Below are 27,358 nucleotides of genomic sequence, written 5' to 3'. Positions count from 1 at the left end.
CAATGAAAGGTGGTGGATTGGCCAAAGGCAAGTTATGAACTGTTTCTGAGAGACAAATAACACCAGGATTCTTTTCTACATAACTGACAGCTGGTAACTGTGCAGGGGCGGGTCTACCAAAGTTATCCCAGGGGTGCAGGTAGGGCATTTCCAGGGAAAGGGAGCACAAAGAAATGCTTTTCCTTCTTATTCTCGTTTAAAATGTCTAGCTTTTAATAAAGCTGTTTTTTTTTCTGTTCTCAAACTGATCTCCCTGTTGGAGTTCAGTCTGAGGGGAGTTATTTTTTTCTCCTTATCTTTCCTCATGTGGTGCATTTTCTATTGTTATACCTCTCTGACCTGTCTTCCCCATGTGATGTTTTGTGTCTTGTATGTATGGTCGGAGGGTAAGATGGCGCCGCCATTGCGTGCAATAGGTCGGCAGCCTTATGAAATTTCCCCTTGTGGGACTAAAAAAAGGTATATCAAATCAAATCAAATCAAATAATTATCCGAATCTTACAACCAAAGTGGTCATCTGGTGTAAAATGTATAGAAATCATACATATATCCCAACAAGACAGTGAACGTCACTGTCACAACAGCGTTTGCTTTCATTCAAAGGCATTATGGCTTTTCCTATAATACTTGATGGGCTGGTCTCTAGTCAAAATGCCCGGGACGATTTTTTGTCCCAGTCCAGCCCTGGTCATGGATCTCTGTTGTGTCATCCTGGACCGTGGTACTGACCAATCCCTGGCCTCCTTCCTTCCTTCCTTGGCCTTCCTCTTTGAGATGTAAAATGGTGTAATGACCCCATATCATGTGCTTCAGCTTCTGCTTGAAGTGTTACCTCAGTTGACATCTCCATCAGTGATTGATAAAATCCCTCAAGAATTGTGCATAATCTTCTCCCAGAAATATTTTGTTGAACATTATTCATTAGCATTAGAAATGTTGCTAAATAAAAATATGATGTTCAAGGTAAAGACTCCAATTTATTTGTACCATTTGCAGTTTGAACAGTTGTCAAACTCTACAAAGTACTGAAATAGTTCAGCTGATGCCATTTTGTAGAGGCAGAGAATTCAGAAAAACCTAACCCCCAAACATGAAGTTCATTCATTCTATATTATCAGGTTTCATTCTATATATTCAGATTTTTATTGTAATATATATATAATATTTTAGCAGCATTATTTCAGCATCATTTTAGTATGACTCAATGGTGCCCTCGAGTGGCCTGAATCAGAGAGCTGCTTTTCTACACAGACAGAAATATACTAAATTACTTTTGCTGTCATTTAGTAAATGAAATTTCATTGCAGTTTTCTCAACACAGGATGAAAATATTAAAAACTGTTTTAAGCATAATAAAACATACAGAAATCTATAGCAGCAAAAATGCTATTCAATTCAAAATGTATTTGTATAACACGTTTAAAAACAACAGAGTTGACCAAAGTACTCACAATTGGTTAAAAACAAGAGAAAACAATGGAAATATAGATAAATTAGAAACTAATAGAGACAAATAACAAGACAGTGAATTAACAATAAAAACATAAAACAGGGCCCTGCGACAGATTACCCCGCCTCTCGCCCTATGACAGCTGGGATAGGCTCCAGCGCCCCCCGCGACCCTGAAAAGGAGAAGCAGAAGCGAATGGTTGGATGGATGGAACATAAAACAGGCCTGATAGTACTCATGCTGAACTCGAATTAAAAGCCAAAGTAAAAAAGTGAGTTTTAACACGCGATTTAAAAGACTGAATAGACTCTGAAGTACAAATCTCCTCTGGCAGATTATTCCAGAGTCTGGGTGCTGCTACTGCGAAGGCCCGATCTCCTCTATGCTTCAATCGAGACCTTAGTTGTGCTAAGAGCATCTGGCTAGAAGATCTCAGTGCTCTTTTGGGGTCATACGTGTTGAGGAGTTCGTTTAAATAACAGGCGCCATATTATTTAAAACTTTAGACGTAAGTAAAAGAATCTTAAAATCAATATGATATTTTACAGGGAGCCAGTGTAAATTTGCTAAAACTGGAGTGATACGTTCATACATTCTAACACCTGTTAAAAGATGTGCAGCGGCATTTTGGACTAACTGCAAGCGATGGAGAGATGAGTGTTGAAGACCCAAATAGAGAGAATTGCAGTATTCCAGTCTAGAGGTGATGAAGGCATGAATAAGTGTTTCTAGATCTCTTAGAGGAAGATAAGTGCTATGAAGTGCAATGGTTAAACGAGACCTGTGGAATTAGCATACAGAAACCTGGTATCCAGTACAAGTGGCATATTTTATTTAAAGTCAGAAAGCCTATCCAGCCAGAATATATGAAAGCTGAAAAGTGTCTTGACTGAAAGTGCTCTGTGATCCATGACTTTCTGCTTCAAAGAACAGGAAGAAAAACATTACATTCTGCAGTCGTCCCAAATCCTGAAACACACTGTTTATAATTGGACTTCCAAAATGGGAGCTTGTTCATTATAAGTCTCAGATCTGCATTGCATTCCTTTGAACCCATGGTCTCCATTATCCACCCAACAACCTCCCTGCTTTTGTCTTTGACTATATCAAAATAATTGCATTCTTTAATCTGTGGAAAATTCACCTCAGCAGTAATTCTGGGTTTGTCTTATAGAACAGTCGGTCAAGGTGACACAACTCTTCTTGTGGGTCTTTTGGTTGCTCAGAAGCACACAGATAATGATACTCAAAGACAACTCTGGGTAAACTACTTGCTTTGTTGAAACACTGAAAGTTTTTCTGTACAATTACTCCACCATCTCATTCTAAAGAAGTTGTTATGACCCAGGAACATCTGGGTCATATATGTGTGTGTGATTCCTCTCTCTCCTCTATCTCAGGTGGGACATGGGTGTGTCTTGATCAGTGTTGGGGAGTAAAGGAATACATGTACCGGCGTATTTAAAATACAAAATATGAGTATTCCATTGTAAATAACTGTAAATAGCTTTGTGAAATAGGTCATTTGTAACCCTTTCAATGTATATATTTATTGTCTACTGCAGCAGTCTTGTAGGAGTGAGAAGCTTTTTCTGTTGAACTCAGTTTTCTCCTGTTTTTCAAAGTAGAAAAACATTAGAAAAGCAAATTGTTTTTTGGTTGACTTTTGTTTGGTAGGGAAGCTTAGGGACCTTTAGAGATAAATAATTGACTAAATAGCATTTCAAAAGAGAGAGATTGCTACAGTTTTGGCTCTTTCTTGGGTGGTGTCGGAGAGGGGGGGCCACGTTTCTTGGAATGTTCAATTTACCTAAGAACATAACACAAGTATACGAGTATTGTGTGATGCCTGTAAGAACTGGTGCAATAATAAATAATGTAAAGTCTAGAATCTAATTACATTTTGGTAATTTTATACGTTACGATTTCCATTTCATATGAATTGGCTTGGACCTCAGTGTAATTAATTTGTGTGTGTTTACTGTTACTTACAAATCTCTGTTATTTGTGCATTAAGAAAGAACAGAATTGTGTGAAATACAAATAAAATCACTTTTAAAATGAGTGGCTCTCAGTCAGCCTTTAATAAAGAGCTCAGTAGGACTTTGATGTAGTAGAGTAGAAGCTCTTCGATAAATGTAAAATACAAAAACTGCAACTTCGTGTGGTTTCATTCTGATTAAAAAAACACACAACTAAATAAAAACAGTATTTATTTATTTGGAAATATATAGAATACAAGTGTCTGTAATTCACAGAAAACAAAGGATAAAAGACAGGAATACATCAAATAAAATATTCAATACCCTCACCTTGTATAAAATTATGCAATGGAAGTTGCGGAAAATGAATAGCACCCATAGCTGCCACTGAATATGTTCTTTTGTGTCTTGATGGAAATCAGGAGTGTACAGTATGGACTGTATATTTATGGAATTCTGATTTCTGACAAATGTCATGTTGTCAAAGAGTGTTCTCTTGCACACTGTCCTTTAGTAATTTAGTCGCCTATACTGAGACACAAAGAAATTCAGTGGCAGATATTGTAGAAAACTGACAAATCCTGCTCCATTGACATTTACAGCCAGAACTTTTTGCATTATAACTCAAAAAATGTTTTTGTTTTGTTTTGTTTTCAGCCCACCCCTTCCCTTTCTTATTCCCCCATGTTATCATATTGATTAAGTCCATAGGAGGCCTAGTAATGACTAAATGGTGCAGTCTCCTTCAACTCATGGTACCCCTGGTGGTTTGGCTCTGTAAAGAGACGGAGAGGGCAGTTAGAGAGATTAGATGAAACTTTATTAATCCCTCGGGTGGGTTCCTCCAGGAAATTCAGTAGGACTAGGAAGTACCACAACTCTATAACTACCTATCTATCAACGTATCTATTGATGTAAGCATAAGCCAGTGTTTTGAAAAGACTCTTTTAGAAACGTAGGTGCTCTGCTGTGGTTACATACAGGAAGACAAAAACCAGTGCAGTTTAAAACCACACAGAAAAAATATTGTGACTTGGATTCTTTAGTTGCCACTGCTTATCAAACTGCTTCCTTAAAGTCCTGTTGGACATGACCTTCATTTCTATGCAATGAGCACTGTGAAAGCCACCCTACTATATATGTAAAACATTTGTTATTCCCTTTTTAGAACCTGCGTCTGTAGGTCACTTAATGATTTTCTGTACATCCCAAATGACGTAAACAAAAATAGCCACTAGCAGAAGGCGTTTGAGTGTGTAGATAAGTGTTACGGTACCGAGACTCATGTTCTCCTCCACCAGAGGCCTCTTCTCATTGCAGTTCACCACTCTTCCCTGTGCTGCTCCCAGAATAGTCATGATGTCCACTAAGTTGAGTTTCCCTTCCTCCCTGGCCTCCCCAACTTCCTCAGCAAGCTCCTTTGCTGCCTCTTCACGCTCCTCTATTTCCTCTTGGGTCAGCATTGCATGTAAACCTTGTTGTGCTGTGGTGTTTCCCACCTGTGGGGGTGCCAGAGAACACAAAGCCCTCACCTGCCCATAGGACTTCAAGTGAGCTATATTGGCACGTAAGAAGAGCAAGAGGACATTGAGGTCGTTCAGTGGGCAACCTAGCCGTCGTCTGTTGATGAGGTCCAGCGCTGGGAGGACCTCATAGATAGAAATGAAGGTGGTATCCCAAACAAAGAGTCGAAGGAGGCTGAAGAGGACGATAGGTGCCAATAGGATATAGATGGCACCATTAGCAACACTTATCACCTGAAAGACTAACTGGCCAATCATTTTACACTGAACCAATTCAGGGATCCAGTTCTGATCTCGCAGCATCCCTGTGCGTACAAAGCAGCTAAACTCATCCTGCAGGAAGGCAGACAGATGGAAGTAGGCCAGGTACAGGCAGGCAGCAGTCATGAAGATCAGGAGGAGGAAGCCCCGCAAGAAAAGCATGCTAACAAGAAAGTACGAGTTTTGTTTGCACTGCATGTGTCTCTCCAGAAGGGGGTACTCAAAGTACCGCTTCTTTTTGGCCCTGCAATGACACAAGAACAAACTCAGCATTATAACCATAGTCGTACTGCTACAAATACACACAGCTGGGAGCCACCCAACACAACCACAATGTTCTACTTTTGGCTCCTAGGAGTTCCTGACCACAATACCAACAGTACTGAGACTGTTGGTAGCTAAGCGCTTTGCTTAAGGGTATAACAAGGGTAGTTGCTGTGGGAGAGGAAGCGATCGCTCTTAGCTTTCCTAGTTTATCAAGAGACAGAAGAGCATCACTTTTGTATCCTCTGAATGATAGATACTTTTTACTGCTGCTGCAATGACCTAGTTTTATCACATGAGTCCTTGGAGATTTATGCAACTAGACATGTGAGTGAATCAATATTCATACGCTGAAGCTACTCAAAGCGTATGAACACTTGTGTTTACAAACTAACAATCATAAGTCCCTTACCGCTGCAACTCAGCCTGAAACGTCAGCGGGTTCTTAGTGTTCTGGCGCATATCCAGAATGTTTTGGGCCATTCGGACTGAGCGGTTGTAGGACTTGTCTAGTTCATCAATTATGAAGAGCAGGTCTGATCCCAGTGTGGGCATGACAAGCTGGCGCCAGAGTAGAGCTGGGAGGTACATCAGCACGGCCATGGCCAGAAGAGAGTAAGGGAACATCTGGACAGACAATGACAACAGAAATTAGGAATAAATGGAGAAGAAACATCCAATCATATAGATGAAACAAAAAGACAGCCAGTCTCACTACTGATCTTTTATTAATAAGTCAGTATTACAAATGAAGAAGCATGAATGATTTGTAAAGGGTTTTTAGAAAAAACTAAACTAAATCAATCCTTAACTCAGAAATGTGGTACACTGACATTTTTGACTGAAATTTTGCAGGGGTTTCAGCAGTTTATCATCCACTCTAGGCAGGAATAACATTCAAGAGTGCTTGATCAGAATCTTTGAACTCACTTTGTGTACCCAGAGGGAGCGCTCCTCGAAGTTCCCATCACTGTCAAACTCATGATGCATGAGAGAGTCCCAGCAGTATGTGTCTATATAGCTGGCCTGCTTCACAGTGAAGTTACTGGGAGGAAAACAGCTGATCTGAGGCCCTGCAGAATATACAAATATTGATCTAAAACCTGATGTGAAAATGTGGAAAATTACTTCATGCAACATCAGTTGATTCTGTTTTGTCAATATGCCTGTAAGCCACTGCACAGTAGCAATCTCTCTCTCTCTCTCTCTCGCACACACACACACACACACACACACACACACACACACACACACACACACACACACACACACACACACACACACACACACACACACACAGAGTTTTCCATCCTAAAAGTCCAATGCTAGACACATGCTGTACATCTGAGGTGCTGCATGCCCTTTCCCTTTCACTGGAATAGATCTCTGTGGAAATCATATGTTTCCAAGTGGCAACATGGCATTTAAAAGAAAAAGAAAAACTCTGGGTGACTGTGTTCCAAATTTGTGCTCACCCACCTTATATTTAGTTCACCTTTATATTACCACATATTGTCCACCCACACCCATCTGTCATTTCTCAAGGGTGCTCCACCCTTAAACAGAGAGCTAGAGTTAGAAGACATCAAAGTGTGCCCCACCTACTTGCAGCTTTGCAAGAGAAAGAGTCTGTTTTATCCTTGCACCCTCCACATTTGGCCAGCTCAATATAAGTACAAATATGCTGCCACTACTCTACTGCCAGGATATAATTTCTCTCACCACTCCACCTCACGATATAGTGCATGGCCCACTTATCTCATGGGTGTGCATATTTTTGTAATTATTCAGTCCTAGTTAAGTGCTAAAATTAAGAACCCAAGCAGACATGGGGAGAACATGCTCCACACAGCCACATGGTGGATTAGAAACCAGGAGTTTTTCAATTCAGTTCAATACAGTGTTATTTATACAGCGCCAAATCACAACAACAGTCACCTCAAGATACTTTATATTGTAAGGCAGACCCTACAATAATGCATACAGAGAAAAACCCAACAATCATTCAACCAGGTATGAGCAAGCACTTTGGCGACAGTGGGAAAGACAAAGTCCCTTTTAACAGGAATAAACCTCCGGCAGAACCAAGCTCAGGGTGAAGCAGCCATCTGTCACGACCGGTTGGGGAGAGAGAAGGAAGACTGGATAAAAGACATGCTGTGAAAGCATTATTATAATTATTATTATTATGTACTAACCATGCCAGTTATGGTTTCATGCAGCTTCTTACATATTGCTAAATAATTCCTAAATAAAAAAATATATAAACAAAAACAACAGAGCATGCCTTCTCATGAAGTCTTGTAACAATATTTTCCCCTTCAGTTCCCTACCTGTGCAAGCCATTTGACAAAATGAGGGAGTTGAAAAAAGTTCTGTCCCTGCTTCTATCACCTCCTTTCAATCCTCACTTAATATTGGGAGATCGCCTCCACATTTGTGCTTTAAACAAGGCTTCTTGGCTAAGAGCACAGGTGCAAGTAAACCAGGCTCCAGACAACAGTACACTCAGGCACTGTTGTGAAACTGACAAGCCAGCAGATAAGCAGCCAAGATGCAGCAGATAAGCTGTGAATCTCAGGACCATGTCATGTCCTACACACACACTCCCCATCTCCTCCTCTGGTTAATCAACACATCCTCTCATTTGACTTAAATAGAGGGGAGCTGCTAGAGAAAAACTTTGGCTGGTAATTACAGCTTGCCACCGTTAGTGAACACTCCTCTCAATCATCCCCTGTTTCAATTAGTATCAGGCGCATCAGGCTGATTGCACACCGGCTCTGTAGAGAAGACGTTTAGTTCAAGGTCAAGACAGTCAGTCTCTGCAGCAATACACTTGTGGACCTGCCAAGTATATTTATGATTGTCAGCTGTGCTCTTTTTGTTATGAATGGCCGGGGATATAGTATCTGTGTGCTTGTTCCACTTAAATTATATATTTTTTTATTTTCCCCTCTGACAGCAGAAGAAATGGCAGCAAAAACAATAAAGTGCTGAATGGAGTTTTAAACCCTTTGTTATTTCTTGTTTTCAGTAATTTCATGATGTCTTGTCAATGTTGCATAACATGTACTGTTGAGGCTTTGAGGGGGTCTTAATGGAGTCAGCCGTTACAGATGTTTAAATCTTTCCTCTTCCATGACTGAGTAATTAATATCTTTGTTTTACAGTTCTTTATATTAAATTTCCTTGTATATTTATTGTAAGAGGGAATGTGGGATAAAACTCTGTTTTATCGAACCTGCAAATCTGTAGAGATTAAAAAAGTTAAGAACCGTATTGGGGGGGGGGGGGGGGTAGTTTGAAGAGCAGCAGAAATATTAGTAATATTAGAAATATTAGGTCTATTTCGCTAAGTATGAGACTCATCCTTATCATGAATTCAGCTACATGCAAATGATTAAAAAGACATTTAGGAACAAAAAGTACAAGATTCGTGTACAAGGAGGACTATTAACATTGCTAAAACAAGGACCACAAAATCCAATAAGAGCATGGAGAAAAAAAGACCTATAATATTCATGAGGGTATAATTAAGGGCAAAAGCAAATGGAATACAAAACAAATGTCCTGACATAGTATTAAAAAAAACAGTTGCTCACCCAGGGAGATTTCACGGGCAAATGCCATGCACACCAGCATCAGCGGAAGGCCCACAGACACAAACTTGATGACCTTGTCAAGAGGAAGCTCCAGTTCCAGGTGGCTGATACGGTGTATCCCAGAGTCATCCCGCAGCAGGGCATCAGATAGCATGGCCTTGGCCGCTGCCTGGGCGATTGACATTTTGAACACCTAAGCAAGAAAAAAAGATGACTTTTTTTTTGTTTGGTTGTTTGTTTTTTACCTCATATATGACTGCTTTCCTTAAGCTTATGTTCACTGCTGTTCTTCACTACATGTGACAAAATACAGCAATAACTCTGATAAATCTTTAGTAATAAAAGAAATCCTCTAGAGTAACAAATCAGAAATGGAATTAACATTAACCAAAGTATATTATCCAAAGACATCTGATGAAAGCTGTTACCACCTTACCTCAAGTCTTTCTGCTTTCTCTGCTGATGTTATTTGAAAATGTGGTTGCAGAGACTAGAATTTCCATAAAAATCTGCACAGTGCTGGAAAGCAGCTTAAATAGTCAGGGAGGGTCTCAGCCTGGACCAGCCCAAGATCCAACCTCTCATTTACTGAGTCTAACTGTAATTACAGAGAGGACATCTGGAAGCATGTATTCTCCCAAATGGCACTGACTAAAGCAGACCTCCAGTTCTCAACAGCAGGTCTAACAGCCGGTTTGTGTGTGTGTGTGTGTGTGTGTGTGTGTGTGTGTGTGTGTGTGTGTGTGTGTGTGTGTGTGTGTGTGTGTGTGTGTATTTCTACACTGGCTGTAGACCACTTCAAACAAGTGAACCATCACCAGTGGCTTTTTCAGCCTCTATCATTCAGATTCTATTTTTTACTGCACTTCAGCCCAAGAGCTACTGCTAAGATACTGTTGCAAATAACACACCAGATGGCTTGTTTCTGTCCCTGGCAGGCTGTACATGCTGTACATTGTGCAAAACTTCTATTTGACTCCATGGGAGTGACAAGAACACTGTGACAGGGTTTTGTACTCTAAATGTAAGAAAGCTTTTATTTTACTTTATTTTTGCTTTTGCTTTTATTTTACTATAGATGATTTGCTCAAGTGGTTCTCAATTCTGACACAAAATTCCCACAACCACACACAAAGAAGCTTTGGTCACATGTTTGAATTCCTTAAGCATGTGCTAAGATTTAAATGTTTGTTCTTTCATGCAAGCCCACTGCTAGAATTCAGCAATGAAGGTTGGTATGGGTTAAAACTCTATTATAACTGAAAATCTTTTTTTATTATTTCATACTTTATTTAAACTAAGTTCTTCAATAATTCAATTTTCAGTTCAATTCAATTTTATTCATATACATCACAACAAGAGTCACCTCAATGTGATATGATCAAGCACTTTGGCAACAGTGGGAAGCAAAAATTCCCTTTTAATAGGAAGAAACCTCTGGCAGAACCAGGCTCAGGGAGAAGCAGCCATCTGCTGTGACCAGTGATGACGGTGATGAAGGGAGAAAGACAATAAACATACTATGGAAGACAGCCAGAAATTAATGCTAACATGTGGTGAGTGAAAAGAGTTCAGAAGAGGAGAAATGTTTAGTGCATCATGGGAAGCCCCCAGCAGCCTAACTCTATTGCAGCTAACTAAGGGTGGCTTCAGGGTCACCTAACTATAGGTTCTGTCAAAAAGGACAAATCCAAATTCAATTCAATTCAATTCAATTTTATTTATATAGCGCCAAATCACAACATAAGTCGCCTCAAGGCGCTTCATAGATACAGAGAAAAACCCAACAATCATATGACCCCCTATGAGCAAGCACTTTGGCAACAGTGGGAAGGAAAAACTCCCTTTTAACAGGAAGAAACCTCCGGCAGAACCAGGCTCAGGGAGGGGCGGGGCCATCTGCTGCGACCGGTTGGGGTGAGAGAAGGAAGACAGGATAAAAGACATGCAGAGAGACAGAGGTTAATAACAGATATGATTCAATGCAGAGAGGTCTGTTAATACATAGTGAGTGAGAAAGGTGACTGGAAAGGAAAAACTCAGTGCATCATGGGAATCCCCGGCAGCCTACGTCTATTGCAGCATAACTAAGGGAGGATTCAGGGTCACCTGGTCCAGCCCTAACTATATGCTTTAGCAAAAAGGAAAGTTTTAAGCCTAATCTTAAAAGTAGAGATAGTGTCTGTCTCCCAAATCCAAACTGGAAGCTGGTTCCACAGAAGAGGGGCCTGAAAACTGAAGGCTCTCCCTCCCATTCTACTTTTAAATACTCTAGGAACAACAAGTAGGCCTGCAGAGCAAGAGCGAAGTGCTCTAATAGGGTGATATGGTACTACAAGGTCATTGAGATAAGATGGGGCCTGATTATTTAAGACCTTGTATGTGAGGAGCAGGATTTTGAATTCAATTCTGGATTTAACAGGAAGCCAATGAAGGGAAGCCAAAACAGGAGAAATATGCTCTCTCTTTCTAGTCCCTGTCAGTACTCTTGCTGCAGCATTTTGGATTAGCTGAAGGCTTTTCAGTGAGTTTTTTGGACATCCTGATAATAATGAATTACAGTAGTCCAGCCTGGAAGTAATAAATGCATGAACTAGTTTTTCAGCATCACTCTGAGACAGGATATTTCTAATTTTAGAGATGTTGCGCAAATGGAAGAACGCAGTCTTACATATTTGTTTAATATGTGCATTGAAGGACATGTCCTGGTCAAAAATGACTCCAAGGTTCCTCACAGCGTTACTGGAGGCCAAGGTAATGCCATCCAGAGTAAGAATCTGGTTAGATACCATATTTCTAGGCTTTTCAGGGCCGAGTACAATAACCTCAGTTTTATCTGAATTAAGAAGCAGAAAGTTAGCGGCCATCCAGGTCTTTGTCTTTAAGACATTCCTGCAGTTTAACTAATTGGTGTGTGTTATCTGGCTTCATGGACAGATAGAGCTGGGTGTCATCTGCATAGCAGTGAAAATGTATGCTATGTCTTCTAATGATACTGCCTAAGGGAAGCATGTATAATGTAAACAGAATTGGTCCTAGCACTGAACCCTGTGGAACTCCATAATTAACCTCAGTGTGTGAAGAGGACTCTCCATTTACATGAACAAACTGGAGTCTATTAGATAGATATGATACAAACTACTGCAGTGCAGTACCTGTAATACCTACAGCATGTTCTAATCGCTCTAATAGGATATTATGGTCGACAGTATCGAATGCTGCACTAAGGTCTAGCAGGACAAGCACAGAGATGAGTCCACTGTCAGAGGCCATAAGAAGATCATTTGTAACCTTCACTAAAGCTGTTTCTGTGCTGTGATGAGCTCTGAAACCTGACTGAAACTCTTCAAATAAACCATTCCTCTGCAGATGATCTGTTAGCTGTTTGACAACTACTCTTTCAAGGATTTTTGATATGAAAGGAAGGTTGGAGATTGGCCTATAATTAGCTAAGACTGCTGGGTCTAGAGATGGCTTTTTGAGTAAAGGTTTAACTACAGCTAGCTTGAAGGCCTGTGGTACATAGCCGATCATTAGAGATAGGTTGATCATATTTAAGATCAAAGAATTAATTAATGGCAGGACTTCTTTGAGCAGTTTTGTAGGAATGGGGTCTAAAAGACACGTTGATGGCTTGGAGGAAGTAATTATTGAAGTTAACTCAGAAAGATCAATTAGAGAAAAAGAGTCTAACTTAACATCGATGGTACTAAGAGTAGCTGCAGATAATATTACATCTGTGGGATGATTACTGGTAATTTTTTCTCTAATGATAAAAATTTTATTTGTGAAGAAGTTCATGAAGTCGTTAACGTTAAAGGGATTGTTGGCTCAAAAGAGCTCTGACTTTTTGTCAGTCTGGCTACAGTGCTGAAGAGAAACCTGGGGTTGTTCTTATTTTCTTCAATCAGTGATGAATAGTAAGATGTTCTGGCTTTGCGGAGGGCTTTCTTATAAAGCAGCAAACTATTTCTCCGGGCTAAATGATGATCCTCTAAATTTGTGACACGCAATTTCCTCTCCAGATTACGAGTCATCTGCTTTAGGGTACGTGTTTGAGAATTATACCACGGAGTCAGGTACTTCTGATTAGAGACCTTAGTTTTCACAGGAGCTACAGTATCCAGAGTCGTACGTAGTGAGGAGGTGAAATTATTAACAAGATAATCGACTTCTGTTGGGGTAGCGTTCAGATAGCTGCTCTGCTCTATGTTGGTACAGGGCGTTGAAGATGATAACAGTGGGTGGATTATATTCTTAAACTTAGTTACAGCGCTTTCAGAAAGACATCTACTGTGATAAAGTCTTCTCTCCACTGCTGTGTAATCAATTATTGTAAATGTAAATGTTATCAGGAAATGATCAGACAGGAGAGGGTTTTCAGGAAACACTGTTAAATGTTCAGTTTCTATGCCATATGTTAAAACAAGATCTAGAGTGTGATTAAAGTGGTGGGTGGGTTCTTTTACATTTTGAGAGAAACCAACTGAGTCTAATAACAGATTAAATGCCATGTTGAGGCTGTCATTTTTAGCATCTACATGGATGTTAAAATCACCCACAATAATTATTTTATCTGAGCTGAGAACTAAATCAGATAAAAAGTCTGAGAAATCAGACAGAAACTCTGTGTAAGGCCCAGGTGGACGATAGATGATAACAAGTAAGACTGGTTTCTGAGTTTTACAGCTGGGGTGGACGAGGCTAAGCATCAGGCTTTCAAATGAATTAAAAGTCTGTCTTGGTCTTTCATTAATTAATAGGCTGGTGTGAAAAATTGCTGCCACACCGCCCCCTCGGCCTGTGCTTCGAGATTTCTGGTAGTTAGAATGACTCGGGGGTGTTGATTCATTTAAACTAACATAATCATCCTGCTGCAACCAGGTTTCTGTAAGGCAGAGTAAATCAATTTGTTGATCAATTATTAAGTCATGTACTAACAGAGACTTGGAGGAGAGAGACCTAATATTTAATAATCCACATTTCACTGTTTTACTCTTTGGTTCAGATGTGGATACTGTATTGTTCTTTCTTTGTAATTGTTTATGTTTAAGTTGTTTGTTGATGGTTTTTAGTTTGTTTTTTGTCTGTTTGGGAGCTGACACAGTCTCTATGGAGATGGGTTTTTGGGGGGGTAGCAGGAGGAGAGAAGCTGCAGAGAGGCGTGTAAGACTGCAACTCTGCTTCCTGGTCCCAACTCTGGATAGTCATATTTTGGGGGGTTTAATAAATTTGTCCATATTTCTAGAAATGAGAGCTGCTCCATCCAAAGTGGGATGGATGCCGTCTCTCCTAACAAGACCAGGTTTCCTCCAGAAGGTTTGCCAATTATCTATGAAGCCCACATCGTTTCTGGGACACCACTCAGACAGACAGCAATTTAAGGAGAACATGCGGCTAAACATGTCACTCCTGGTCTGATTGGGGAGGGGACCAGAGAAAACTACAGAGTCCGACATTGTTTTGGCAAAGTTGCACACCGATTCAATATTGATTTTAGTGACCTCCGATTGGCGTAACCGGGTGTCATTACTGCCGACGTGAATTATGATCTTACTGAATTTACGTTTACCCTTAGCCAGCAGTTTTAAATTTCCTTCAATGTCGCCTGCTCTGGCCCCTGGAAGACAATTGACTATGGTTGCCGGTGTCTCTAGCTTCACATGTCTGAGAACAGAATCACCAATTACCAGAGTTTGACGCCGAGTGGGGAAAAACGGTTAGACACATGAACGGGTTGGTGGTGTACCTGGGGCTTCTGTTTAGGACTATGCTTCCTCCTCACCGTGACCCAGCCGCCCTCTTTCCCCAGCTGCTTGGGGTCTGCCGGGGAACAGCTAGCTATCTTCGGCTGCACCAGCTACAGGGGCCTGGCTAGCTATGGGTGAATGAAGGGTGCGAAGCCGAGTCTCCAATTCAGTAATCCTGGCCTCCAGCGCTGCAAATATGCTACATTTGTTACAGATATCATTACTGCTAAAGGAGGCCGAGGAGTAACTAAACATCTGACACAATGAGCAAGAAAGTGCAGGAGGGACAGGTGAAGTAGCCATGGTGCTAACGAGTCGGCTACGAGCTAAGCTAAGCTAGCGAAACAGTACAGAGACAGTGAGTGAATACTTTGGCTATAAATTAGGTAGTGAGTACACAGAAAGTGTGCTTCGGATGAAGCACGTGAAGATTATACTATGAAAGAAGAATGTATTTAAAAGTTGTTAATTAAATTGCTAAGCAAATAAGCTACTCAGAAACACCACTGTGTTTGAGCAGGAACAGGAAGTGATACTCTACCGCAGAGCGAGCGAACACCAAGTGACAGCGCCACCAAATCCAAGCTGGGACCTAGTTCCACTGAAGAGGGGGCTGAAAGCTGAAGGCTCTGCCTTCCATTCTACTTTTAACTATCCTAGGGACCACAACTAAGCCTACAGTCTGAGTGCTCTACTGGGGTGATACAGTGCTGTAGGGGCTTTAAGATAAGATGGGGCCTGAGGAGAAGGATTTTATATTTGATTCTGAATTTAATGGGGAGGCACTGAAGAGAAGCTAGTAGTAGTTGTTGTTGTTGTTGTCAGTAGCCTACAAATAATAAATACATGAACTAGTTTTTCAGACAAGGTAATTGTAATTTTAGAGGTATTGTGCAAATAGGATAAAGCAGCCCCACATATTTAGTATGCACACTGAATGACATATCCTAATCAGATAACATATTTCTAAGATTTATAAGGAGAAAATTAGAGGTCATCTGAAATTAGTTTTACACCAGATATAACAGGACGCACATCTTCCAAGAAGTTCAGCTTCATGTCTTGACATTTTCACAGAATATTGTCCCAAAAATCTTGTGAATAATCAAGATGTTGTTTTGGGTCATCAGTGGTTTTCTCCTAGGAACTCTCCCATGGATGACATTTTTACATGGTTTCTTTTGATTGTTGGATCATGATTCAACAATCATTCAAGTGAGGCCTGCAATTCTTTAGAAGTTGTTCTGGGTTCTTTGGTCAGCTCCTGGTTTTCAGTGTGTTCATGCAGTAATTTTGGTATGCCAGCTACTCGGCAGAAGGTCCACCCTTTCCCTGGCGGGTCGCGGAGTATGGGGGTGCCTACTGGGGTCAGCAGAGGAGCTGGCCCCAGGGAGGGGTCCCTTCTTTCCCTCCCCATCTCCAGCTGCCTCCCTCTTCCCGCTCCACCACAACCACCCACACATGCAGGGCCTTGGAGTAGGGGTGTGTCACCAGGGTGCAGAGGAGGCATCCCCCCTTCTGTCCCCTTCTGGCTGCCTCTGCCTCAATTTTATCCCACAACTTAGACATTCACATTACTCACACTCTCATTACACATACATATAGGATCTTGGGGGTGGGCACGATACACGGAATCCAAATTACCATCAGGGTGTACACCTCACCCCTGGCGTCGTTGCCCACCTCTCAATTTTAAATACACGTAGACATTGAGGGCTAGCAGGAGGGGCTATGCGCTTACCTGCTGCTCTCTGGCAGGTAGCTCCATGCCCTCCTGGGTTTTAAATGCACCTTAGAACACACATGCATCAACACTACAATGAGCGGGCGGAGGGAGGTTTGGAGTCTTCACACACCCCCGTTCTCTGCGGCCTGGTGGAGCGGGGGGGCTAGGAGGAGGAGTTGGCCGTCCGACTGGGGTCTGGAGTGTGGGGCCTCCCTGCTGCTGCAGAGTCAGGGCGGTCTGCTTCTCCCCACCGCAGGGAAAAGGGTAACACCACCTGGGTCTGGGTGCAGTTCCCCCCTCCAGGGGCAAGGGTACCTAGACCCGGTTCGTAGAGTATGCTTGGGGAGTGTGATCGTGTGTACAGCGTCTCTTTATGTCTGTCTCCACGTTGGTTGAGTGTGGAGTAAGTGCATATGAGAGCATGAGGGTGGGAATGGATGTTTGTATCTGTGTGTGCCTGTATGTCTGTGTCTATATGTCAGGTTGGGTATCAGACGCCACCTCTCTGGGGACATCTCAGGCCCTCCAAGGTTTGGAGGCCTATCTCCCCCCACCACTTCCCCTGCCGGTGGCGGACTCCCTCAGACATCGGTGCGTTGGTGGTTCTTTGTGTCCGGGGATGGGCGTCCAGGTACACACCGGCTCACTCCTTGGCGGCCGCTTATCGGGGCCTGGAGCCTGGGGCTTGCTCGGGCCACTCCGGAGGTGGGGTGCCCCCGGCCCCTCGGCCTGGGGCTCGGTCACTCAGGCACAGCTGGCTGCTGGCGGAGCTCACGGGCGCGTCACTGCAACCCCCCCTGGCTTCTGCTCCGCGGCTGCTGAGTGAGCCCTCATCTGGGACTCTCCTCAGCTCTTTCTGGGACAGTGGCGCGGCTGCCCCTCTGTTAGTCTTCCTTGGTCTCTTGTGTTCTGGGGGCCTCTGGATGTCTGGAGTTTTGATCTCCTCCATACCTGCTTCATGCCCTGAAGGACGTGGCAGTGGCTCCCCACACCCTCTAGATTGTTAGGGGGTTTCCCATGGCAAATTGGTCCTCGGTGAGGGAGCAGACAAAAAGCAAATCAGAAGACGCCTATGAGTAAAAAGTCTTGGGAACAGTTCATCCTGCCTGAATAGAGTTACTAGGGCTCTGCCCTGGAGCTGGGCCTTGGAAGGGTGCCCAAGGGCGAGTGCCTGGGCCCCTTTAGGCAATGGGGCCCAGGCTGGCGCAAGAAGAAGGAACATGGGCCCACGCTCCTGTAGTCCTGTAGGGGTCGAGTACAGTGTGTGCCAGGCGGCAGCCAAGGGGGAAGACCGTGGCAGGCTGATACTGGCTACTGAGGGTAGCGACTGGGATGTGGAATAATTCTGGGACCAGTCTCCTAGAGACTCCTGCATGTACATTCAGGAATGGTTCCGGTGGCTGTATGTTCTGGATACTCGGTGAAGAAAGGGGCTGAGTTGGATCAGGTGGTGGAGAAGGATGCTGGACAGACCTAGCTCACCTAAATGTATATTGAGGGTGCACTGGGAATGTCTGGTAGAGGCCTTGGTCTGTGAGATCTTCAACTCCCACCTTTAGCAGAGCTAAGACTGCATTTCATGGGAGAATGGGGACATTGAGTATGAATGGACCATTTTTACTCTGAGTCGTGGTCAAAAGCTGGTTGGTACCAACAGGCCAAGCGGAACGTGGCTAGAGCAGTGGCTGAAGCAAAAACTCGGGTGTGGGAGGAGTTTAAAGAGTCTATGGAAAAAGACTGTAGGACTGTGTCGATGAGTTTCTGGCAAACCCTCAGGTGACTCAGGAGGGGAAAGCGGTGTTTTACCTGCACAATGTATGGTACAGGTGGACCGTTGCTTACTTCAACTGAGGATATTGTCAGGCAGTGGAAGGAATACTTTGAAGACCTCGATCCCACTGACACGTCTTCTGTAGGGAAAGCAAAGTCTGGGGACAAAGGGGACAACACATCCATCACCGGCGATGAGGTCACTGAAGAAGTTAAATAACTCTTTGGTGTATGAGGTTTGCCCTGAGTTCCTAAAGGTGCTGGATGCTATAGCCTGTCAAGGTTGACACGCCTCTATAATGTTGCGTCGAGATAAAGGGCGGTATCTTATGGTTGGTGGTTCCCCTCTTCGCGAAGGGGGGCCAGAGGCGTGTGCTTCAACTACAAGAGGATCACACTCCTTAGTCTCCCCGCCCATTATTTGAACCTCAGATACAGGAGGGTAGGTGCAAAACACTGCATCAGCTCTTTACCCTCTTGAGGGTACTTGAGCATGAATGGGAGTTTGCCCAACTAGTCAACATGTGTTTTGTGGACTTCGACCATGTCAGTTGGAGAATTCTGTGAGAGATGCTTCGGGAGTATGGTGGTTGGTACCGACAGGTGTCTGTCAGGGCGGTTGCTCCGAGCCATTGGATCCTTATACAATTGTTGCAAGAGCTTGGTACACATAGGAAGTAATTAGCCACACTTGTTCCCGGTGGGTGTTGGACTTTGCCAGGACTGCCCTTTGTTCATAAAAATTATGAAGAATTGGTGACACAATTTGATGAACTTGGGTGGTCTCAGAATCTCACCTCTACAGAACCACATCATCTGCAAAAAGCACAAATCAGGTGGTGGCCTCCAGCTCACTGGAGTCATTCACAGCCGAGTGTGAAGCGGCAGAAATGAGATGGCACCTCCAAGTCTGAGGCCATGGTCCTCAGTGGGAAAAAGGTGGAGTGCCCACTCCAGGTTAGGGACAAGTTGCTGCCCTAGGAGTTTGTTGGGGTTTGCAAGTGGGGGGAGAGGGGACGGGGAGATTGTTAGATGGATTGGTGCTGTAGCTGCAGTGATGTGGATGCTGGACCTATCCATTATGGTAAAGAGAGGGCTGAAGGTAAAAGTGAAGCTCTTGACTTACCAGTAAATCTATGCCCTGGTCACCTATGGTCACCAGCTTTAGGTAGTGGCAAAAATAACGAGATTGTGGATACAAGAGGTGGAAATGAGCTTTCCCTGAAGGGTGGATGGGGGAGTTCAGCCATCTGGTAGGGGCTATAAGTAGAGCTGCTACTCCTTCCACATTGAAAGGAGCCAGTTAAGGTGGTCTGGCATCTGATATTCCATGCCATGTAAGGGAGGTGGCTAACAAATGCACCATTCTGTAGTCGGTATCTAAGCCATTCTTATTAATGATCTTACTGAAGAGGGAGGCCTATGCAGAACAACAGTGGGGGTAGAGCACTTCCTTGTTCCTTGTCATTTGATGGTGACTTGTGTTATTGGCTTGAAGTCCACCTCTAGTGTTGTTTGCCACATCCCAATTGAAATCCTGATACTCTAAGAGTCCTGTTGATTTTCTATACTTCTAAATTTTCCCGAATCCATGTATGTGCATTGAGTTGTAGTTGAGGCTTTCTTGTAGTCAATCTAGGCAGTGCACAGGTTGGTCAGTCTGGTCTTACAGTCTCAACCAACTGCTCACTCTACCAGTTGCTGATGTTTTGCTCCTCTTGCATTTCTGCCAATTCTCTTCTGTGTCCTGTATTAGTATTGACCCATGTGGCAGTTCAACTTAGCCACTATGATGGCTGACAGGAGCTTCCATGTTGTGCTGAGACAGGTCCCTTCTGGGGAACCTTAGGGATCAGGACTTTTGGGCTTTTGGTTAGCAAAGGCCCAACACTTAGCAGCTGGTTCATTTATCCATGGAGAAGGAGAATATGTAATTTACTCATTGGAAGGTTAGCAGTTCAATTCCTAGCTGCTCAAGTCTGTGTGCCAAATATCCTTGGGCAAGATACTAATCCACTACAAGAGAGTAGAAAAGTGCTATATAAGTGCTATATAAGAATCAGTCAATTTACCATTACACCCAGATTGGATGATTGATTTGCATATATGGACTGTTACAGGCTTCCACCACATATACATATAGGCAATACTTCTACTGTAGCTATATCCATCCATTCTATGATAAATTCAAATGAATCTATCTAGATTCTTACATTCACATTTGATTCCACTTGCTCTCAAATTGGTATTTGCACTGTTCAGAAAAGATCTCTGGCTATTGTACTCATCTAATGTGTTGCGCATGAACTCCATGCAGAATAATTATTGAACAAATGCTATAATGTCTGAAGCACTTTTTTATTAGACCACTTGTGTAAATATGGCTGTGTCTTCCCTCCCACATATTTCCTCTCCCATGCATTTTGACCATTGCTCCCTCAAAAAAAAAAAAAAGTCAAGTAGCTAATCATCTCACTACATGTTACCTCTGCTAAGTAGGTCCTATGTGACTGCTATAGTTCACATTTCTCGTGCCATAAAATATGGCTAAAGGTGGAGTAACAAAGGTGAACAATAACAGAGATTTAAGTGATGCAATTAGAGTTTGACCTTCTATGGTGAGGTTGAAAACAATGCAGGAAGGCAATTACATATATAAGCCATGTCAAAAAAAAAAAAAAAAAAGCAATACAGTGATTTACTCAAAGAGGCCACAATTCAGGAGATTGTGGGTTTGTTTATGGTAGCTGGCTGAGAAGGTGGGCGAGCATTTGGGTGGGCATTTTCCAGCGAGTTAAATCACAGGCTTGAGATATAACGAGTGGGTGGAAGGCTATACATGATAGGACAGGCAAGTGGGAGAAGTTAACCAATAATTAGAATTTGTAATCTGAAAATTATTGTGAGGATGGTGAAGAAATGTTATACTCTCTTTTGTAAAAATGATTTACAGGTTATTGTATCGAAATATTAATGAATCAAACTGCCTCCCTCTATGAAAAGTCAGAGCCCTGCATGTGTTTGCTCAGCTCAAACAAATGCAGAACTTCCACGAGTCAAAATCAGTACCTTTACATGTTTAATTATTAAAAGTGATCTATTGAAACACAATAGATTATGACAACAACAAAGTTTACAAATGAAACAGAAATATTCCCCTAGTCTGTTGCTTGCTCTGGAAGATTCATTTAAAACTTTTTAAAAAGTTTAAAAAAAAAAGAAGAATAACAGGAAACATACTTCACAATGAACACTCAGAACATTCAATATAACAGTTTTTTTCTTTTTCTAGACATCTTCACATTAGAGATGAGTGATTCCATTTGTTTTAATACAAAACAGGGGGCTGAAATCGATTCACAGCTTCTTTAAAAGCCTTCACATAAAATGGAAAGATAGGTTACTACTGAGTCTCTTCCCTTTTTTATGTTTTTCTCAAAAATGTCTTCCATCAAAAAGAAGTCAGTGTCAGTACATGACATTTTTTTCCAAAGTCACTAGGCATCTCTGCGTGATTTCTCTCAGTGTTGAGTCTGTATGACCGGCACGCTCTTGATCTCTGACAGAACTGATCAAGGTCACAGAAATACGCAAGTAGTTTTCAAAGAGTTGGTGGTTGGAGTTAGGTACATATGTGCATGGCCACCTGCTTTTTCAACACCCTTATCCAGAAAATGTCATGGACAACATGAAGTCTGAAGCTACACACAAAAAATTGAATAAATATGCAAACCCTCAACACCAGAATACAAACATAGGAAAAATCCAATATACATACTATATGTGCAGTCAGTATACACTGGTTTAGTACAGCTGTTTTTGCTCATGGGGAGAGAGAAAATAAACCAAGAGTGTTGTAAAAGTCATGCGGCAGCAGTAAGTCAAGTGTTTTGCTCATGAGGAAGAAACATGTCAGATGAGAGTGCTGTTAAACCTGAGAACCTATGAGTCATTTAAAACGTGTGAATGATGTCCCAGAGTGGAAGCCAGCAGTCACTTCAACAAATATTTGAAATGTATTACACACACATCCTTTCCTTTATTTTGTCTTCTCACTCTTATTTTAGGAAGTGAAATGACACATTAGCTGCAAAGTGAAACTGTGGTCTGTCAATTGAAAATAAAGGGCACTTTCAGATGAAAAAAAAACTGATAAAAACGGCTGCAGCCCTTTTAGTAACTAATTTCAGATGACAAAATATTACATTCAATTAAGTAGTTGCTAAAACATACAGTCAAAATAGATTTTCAGTTCTTTAATCCATGTAATGCTTTTCCTCATTGTTTGTTTCAAAAAAAGAAAAAAGAATCAGTTCCTGTAAAAGCACCAAACATCTTTAAATGCTGCTTTTAAACGTACTCAATTTCAAACCTATTAGTTCCTGTGTCATTCCTCTCCATAAATAACCAGAGCTATAAAAATGTGCTACTCTCCAGAAAGTTCATGAGTTCACTACATAGGAACATACTGTGTTAAAATGCAATAACACAATTCAGCATTAAACTAATATTTTTCCTATAAACATGATGGTCATTGTGTTTGATTAGAGTCTGTGGTAAAGAACTAATACGTGCGTAAATGCTCTCTAGAGTCACTCGGCATTAGAGGCGTACTATTTGAGTTTCAATGAGGCTGTATTAAGTTCACAACTGAGATCAGCGTTCATAAAGTCTGTCAGTTGCCCCTGGCAGACTACTCCAGTTCCTCTCTGTGCTCCATGCTAAGATCTCTCCTTCCCACTCCCTGGCTGGACAGCTGCCTCCCCCTGTCATCTTCCTCCTCTCCATCCTCTTCCTCATCGTCCTCCTCTATGCCTTCCTCCTCCTCTTCCTCCTCCTCTTCATCCTCTTCCTCAGTGCCGTCCATTGAGTCATCGGCTCCGAGCATGGCTTGCTGCATGGCCAGGGTGGCTGAATCTGAGGATAGTGACTGGAGACTGTCCATACTCAGTGGGTCTGAAGCGAGGCCAGAAAGAGGGTAGGGAGAAGAGGGGTTATAATGTGACAGATACATTTAAAAAATAATAATGTAGGCAGAGGAAGATAGACCTTTTTATTTGTCTGTGCATGCTTCAGTATTATTTAGAAATTTCACTTAGCCAATATTCAGAGTGGCTACAGGGCCAGAGACTCAATTTTGGGAGCCACCTGAAAAAAACCATCCCATATGGAAAAGATATATATAAATCTTATAAAGTTTGTATCTGTCTTGTGTGAAACTTGTATGAAAAGCATACAAGAGTGACAACAGATATAAGATCCCTTGAAAAATTATATAAATGAAACTTGTATGTTTTTGATACTTCCTAAAACAATATCTGAAAGTAATGAGAAAGTGGCCACTTTCATGAGTAAATCATATAAGCCTTACATGATTCACTATATGAAGTAGGCCAAATCTTATGCAAGTCTTTTATAAGTTTTTTCTATTGCTTTTCCATATGGGATCCTACACACCAGTTTGATCAATTTTACCTTGCAAAACGTTACGTAGACTTTGTCTGCCACTGAAATTAATTCTTACCCTGCCTTTTATCTATATTTGCACTCCAGTAGGGAAGCTTTCTTTTACTTGTCTATACTCGTACCAGCTGCAGTACTGTGACAGGAGATAACAAATTGCATAAGTAACTGAGGTCTACAGCCTACCGTGTAGCAGTAAAAGAAAACTATTCCCAAGAGACTTGTTTGTACACATGAGTGCAGGCTGAGCTATTGATTGATTTAGGACACATTTTTAAAGAAACTGATAGTCTAAAAAAAATTAAACAAAAGAGTGGTAATAGTGCCATCTAGTGGTTTGGATTCAAGCAGACACGCTTTTAGTTTGTTTATTTTTTTGTACAATGTGTACAATTTTACCGTTTATCAATATTCCCTCCAAATTCAAGTACATATCATAGCTATAGTGATCACTGTAGGACAAACACATCATAGTCAAGCAAGCAAAATCACAGACATTAAATTTAGACTGTATCCCATAACAGCCACAGTTGACGGCTGCTGTGTTTCTGCTGTTTGTTTTTACTGTTTCTACTACTATAATTGATTGTGTATAAAAATATTTTTCCAAACACTATATTTCAACTATATTTTAAGAGATGACATGTAAAAATTTAAATGTTCATGTATAGCTAGAAAGAGCTATTTGTGATCTTTAAATTACAAGTAAGCATCTATGGCTGGTAAATGGTAAATAGTTCTTATATGGCACTTTTCTACTCTCTTGGAGCACTCAAAGTGCTTTACAAAACAAAAATCAAGAAGACATTAAAGAAAAATTAAAAAGTAAAGGATTATTTAATGCCCAAAGAAAGCTGTTTGCTTTGCTTTGCTTTTCTTGGAAAATGTAACTGTTGGCATACTGTCTGAGTTGCTTCCTGTCTGAGATCTGTGCGTCTGCAATACACCAGCCACAATAGAGTCGGGCCAAAAGCGCTGTGTTGGACGATGCTGGGACTTCATCTTCTTCGCTTTAGGAGCTGGGTCAGGATTACTGGCATCTAACATAGGCTGAAGGATACGTCGACGAGCATTGATGAACCTGTGAAAATACCAAAGAAGTCATATTAGGAAAAGTAACACCTATGAATCCAACTTAATTACTCTGCATGTCTTTCACATATCTAATTAGTTCTACTAAACAGTACCGAGATTTAAGGAAGACATAAAATGAAAAACAAGTACACACAAAACTTTGAATATGACCATCAACACTTCAAAATGTTATCATTTGATTAAACCATACCCTAATGAAAAATTTTAATGCACTTTTATATCAAATTGTCTTTATTTATTTTTTTCTCTCTTTCTCTCTCTCTCTCTAAGGATAGACTGAAAGTCAGGACCCTCCACAGTACCATGGGAAGATAGAAGTGGCTGACACTGTGAAATTCTACTTGTGGAGAAAGCTGGACTGAAAGATAGCACTAATCATGGCAGCACAGGAACAAGCTCTAAGCACAAGATCCATAGAGGCTGGGGTCTATCACAGCAGAAAAGACCCCAGGTGGAGGTGTAAAGATGCTCCTGAGACAATTCTGGACATAACAGCAGGGTGTAAGATACTACTAGGTAGAGTATACATGAAATGCCATAACTAAGTGGCTGGCATTGTATAGTTGTACATTTGTGCTGAGTATGGTCTCCTCTATATCTCAGAAGGTTGAGCAAAGATCCTGTGGGATTTCCAGATACAGACACACTGGTAATGACTGTAGTGATAGATATAGCGATGCCAAGTGGTAGCAGTATCAGGAAAAAGGAACACAAGAAACAAGAAGAGAGAGAGGGAGAGAGGGAGAGGTTGTTCCACATGTACTTGGTGTATACAACCAGGAGATGGTGCCACTGTATCAATGATGTACTCGGATATGCCAGCATAGTCAAGTTCAATTTAAAGCTTAACATTCATGCTCTGTAGAAGAAGGGCCAAAGTTTGTTCGATCTGATGTGCAGGCTGAGGTCTTTTAGTGTATGTAGGACCTTTTATGACACAGTGATTGCTACTCCAAGCTTTTATATGGTTGTCTGCTGGGGAGAAACAGTACATGGATTAAAACGCTGATGAAGAGAGCCAGTGCGCTAGACTCCACAGAGGAAGTGGGTGAGAGGAGGATGTTAGTCAAACTAATGTCTATTATGGACAACACTTCTAAAAGACTGTGGGGACCCTGAACAGGTCCCTCAGCAGTAGGACAGATCACTGTCACAGGTCCTTCATCCTGACAGCAGTCAGACTATATAATACCCACACAGGATAAATACTGTTTAAAAAATGCATATGTATACATTATCACTTCCACTGCATTTTAGCTATTTATATAAATGTGTGCATATAATAGCATTTTGGCTTTTTTGTACACTATTTTTCATTTATTTCAATTAATAATTTTCTAAAATATCTCTAAAATATCTTCACAAAACGAATTTCCCTTGCGTCGGATTAATAAAGCGTATATGTCTATGTCTAAAGAAAACTTTGTCTTACTTTTTTAAATAAAAATATGAAGCCGTGTTTTACTTTTACACATGCAACATGAGGCCTTTTTGGGATTACAAAATCTTACCAGTTGTTTACTTGCAAGAGAGTCAGACTTGTTTGTGCTGCAATCTGTCTTTTCTCATCTTCTGTTGGATATGGGTGCTGCAAGAAGTAGGAAACGACATTTCAGTTTTCAAGCAGTTTCCAGCTGTTAAAATGGAATGTGCCGCACCATAATTATGTTAAACACTGAAAAGTCTTGCCCTCAAACACAGTGTAAATGTCTGCCTGCGTCTCACCATGAGATGCTGGAAGAGCCAGGAGCGCATGATGTTGGTGGCGTGTTTGGGCAGGACTCCCCTCTTATTCTTAGACTTCTTGTCTTCACTGTCCAAAAAGGAGGACAGGTCCACATTTACCTTTATTCACAGACAACAGAAAGGAAAGAAAGAGGAAGAAAAGAAAAAAGGGAAAAGACCATAGGGCTTAGTTATTGTTGCCACGGAAACAAACTCAGACTACCAATTACCTTTTTTTTTTCCTATGGCAAGGGCAGAAACACCTCCTCAAGTGTCACCATGGTAACTGAATTTGAGTAATGATACTTAAAATATAAAGAAGCAGTACCCGTGACTAGTCTGTTATATGTGTGGTGCTTGGACTTTGAGTTTGAGTGACGCTGATGCAGAGTGGGCCTGTGTTTGCTTGGATTTTCATTGGTGTTGACCTGTAGTACACCAGCCTTTGTGTTCAGTGAGAAATCATTATTCAGATGTTACTGTTTGGAGTGTGAGTGCTGAAGGACGAGATGCTCTCAGACTATTGACAGTCTTTGACAGCCTGCATATGGATGTGTGTGAGTATGTGAGTTCATGTTTGGCTGAGACAACTAACTGCAAATATTTTTAACTGTTGTAAGAACATTTAGGTTTGCTATTTGGCGAAGAAATCATTTTTATCACAGTCATGCTTAAGATAAAGTTTGCACATGGCTTATTAGATAGTAAAGGGAAAACATCTAGTGATATTCTTCATTATTATGT

General features: G+C 41.6%; 2 protein-coding genes across 5 annotated transcripts in view; both read right to left on the bottom strand.

Annotated features, from left to right (window-relative positions):
• Positions 1 to 3,660: 3,660 nt before the first annotated feature.
• Positions 3,661 to 9,686, bottom strand: LOC146565272 (pannexin-3-like). Of its 2 annotated transcripts, XM_085288299.1 has the most exons (6): positions 9,522 to 9,677; positions 9,086 to 9,278; positions 6,411 to 6,553; positions 5,893 to 6,107; positions 4,709 to 5,460; positions 3,661 to 4,207 (listed from the first exon to the last, which is right to left on the bottom strand). In XM_085288299.1, the coding sequence occupies exons 2-6, from the start codon at positions 9,267 to 9,269 to the stop codon at positions 4,149 to 4,151; spliced, it is 1,353 nt and encodes a 450-aa protein (XP_085144425.1). In that variant the 5' UTR covers positions 9,270 to 9,278; positions 9,522 to 9,677; the 3' UTR covers positions 3,661 to 4,148. The 2 variants fall into 2 exon arrangements, with proteins under 2 accessions (XP_085144425.1, XP_085144424.1); XM_085288298.1 differs by having other exon boundaries at positions 3,661 to 5,460; positions 9,522 to 9,686.
• Positions 9,687 to 21,398: 11,712 nt separating this feature from the next.
• Positions 21,399 to 27,358, bottom strand: part of pknox2 (pbx/knotted 1 homeobox 2) — a 105,473-nt gene continuing 99,513 nt past the window's right edge. For all 3 annotated transcript variants that reach the window (XM_085288295.1, XM_085288297.1, XM_085288296.1), the window contains 4 exons: positions 26,615 to 26,734; positions 26,401 to 26,477; positions 24,697 to 24,875; positions 21,399 to 23,287 (listed from right to left, as the gene is read on the bottom strand). In XM_085288295.1, coding sequence (XP_085144421.1) covers positions 23,025 to 23,287; positions 24,697 to 24,875; positions 26,401 to 26,477; positions 26,615 to 26,734 — 639 coding nt within the window. In that variant the 3' untranslated portion in view covers positions 21,399 to 23,024. The remainder of the gene's footprint in view (positions 23,288 to 24,696; positions 24,876 to 26,400; positions 26,478 to 26,614; positions 26,735 to 27,358) is intronic.

This window comes from Mchenga conophoros, linkage group LG10 (assembly GCF_057382185.1).
Source record: "Mchenga conophoros isolate Kocher_MC1m ecotype Shallow Benthic linkage group LG10, M_conophoros_male_GT1.1, whole genome shotgun sequence".
NCBI classification, from domain to species: Eukaryota; Metazoa; Chordata; class Actinopteri; order Cichliformes; family Cichlidae; genus Mchenga; species Mchenga conophoros.
The sequence above is the reverse complement of the archived record's forward strand: the minus strand, read 5'-3'. Positions and strand labels throughout refer to the sequence as shown.

What these genes read in the sequence shown, in the direction of transcription:
- LOC146565272 (XM_085288298.1), bottom strand. Translation starts at nt 9,269, where the DNA reads ATGTCAATCGCCCAGGCAGCGGCCAAGGCCATGCTATCTGATGCCCTG. An exon ending in TGCCCGTGAAATCTCCCTGG is followed by an intron (nt 6,554 to 9,085) that starts GTGAGCAACTGT and finishes TATATTCTGCAG; the next exon opens with GGCCTCAGATCAGCTGTTTT. An exon ending in GCTCCCTCTGGGTACACAAA is followed by an intron (nt 6,108 to 6,410) that starts GTGAGTTCAAAG and finishes TTGTCTGTCCAG; the next exon opens with ATGTTCCCTTACTCTCTTCT.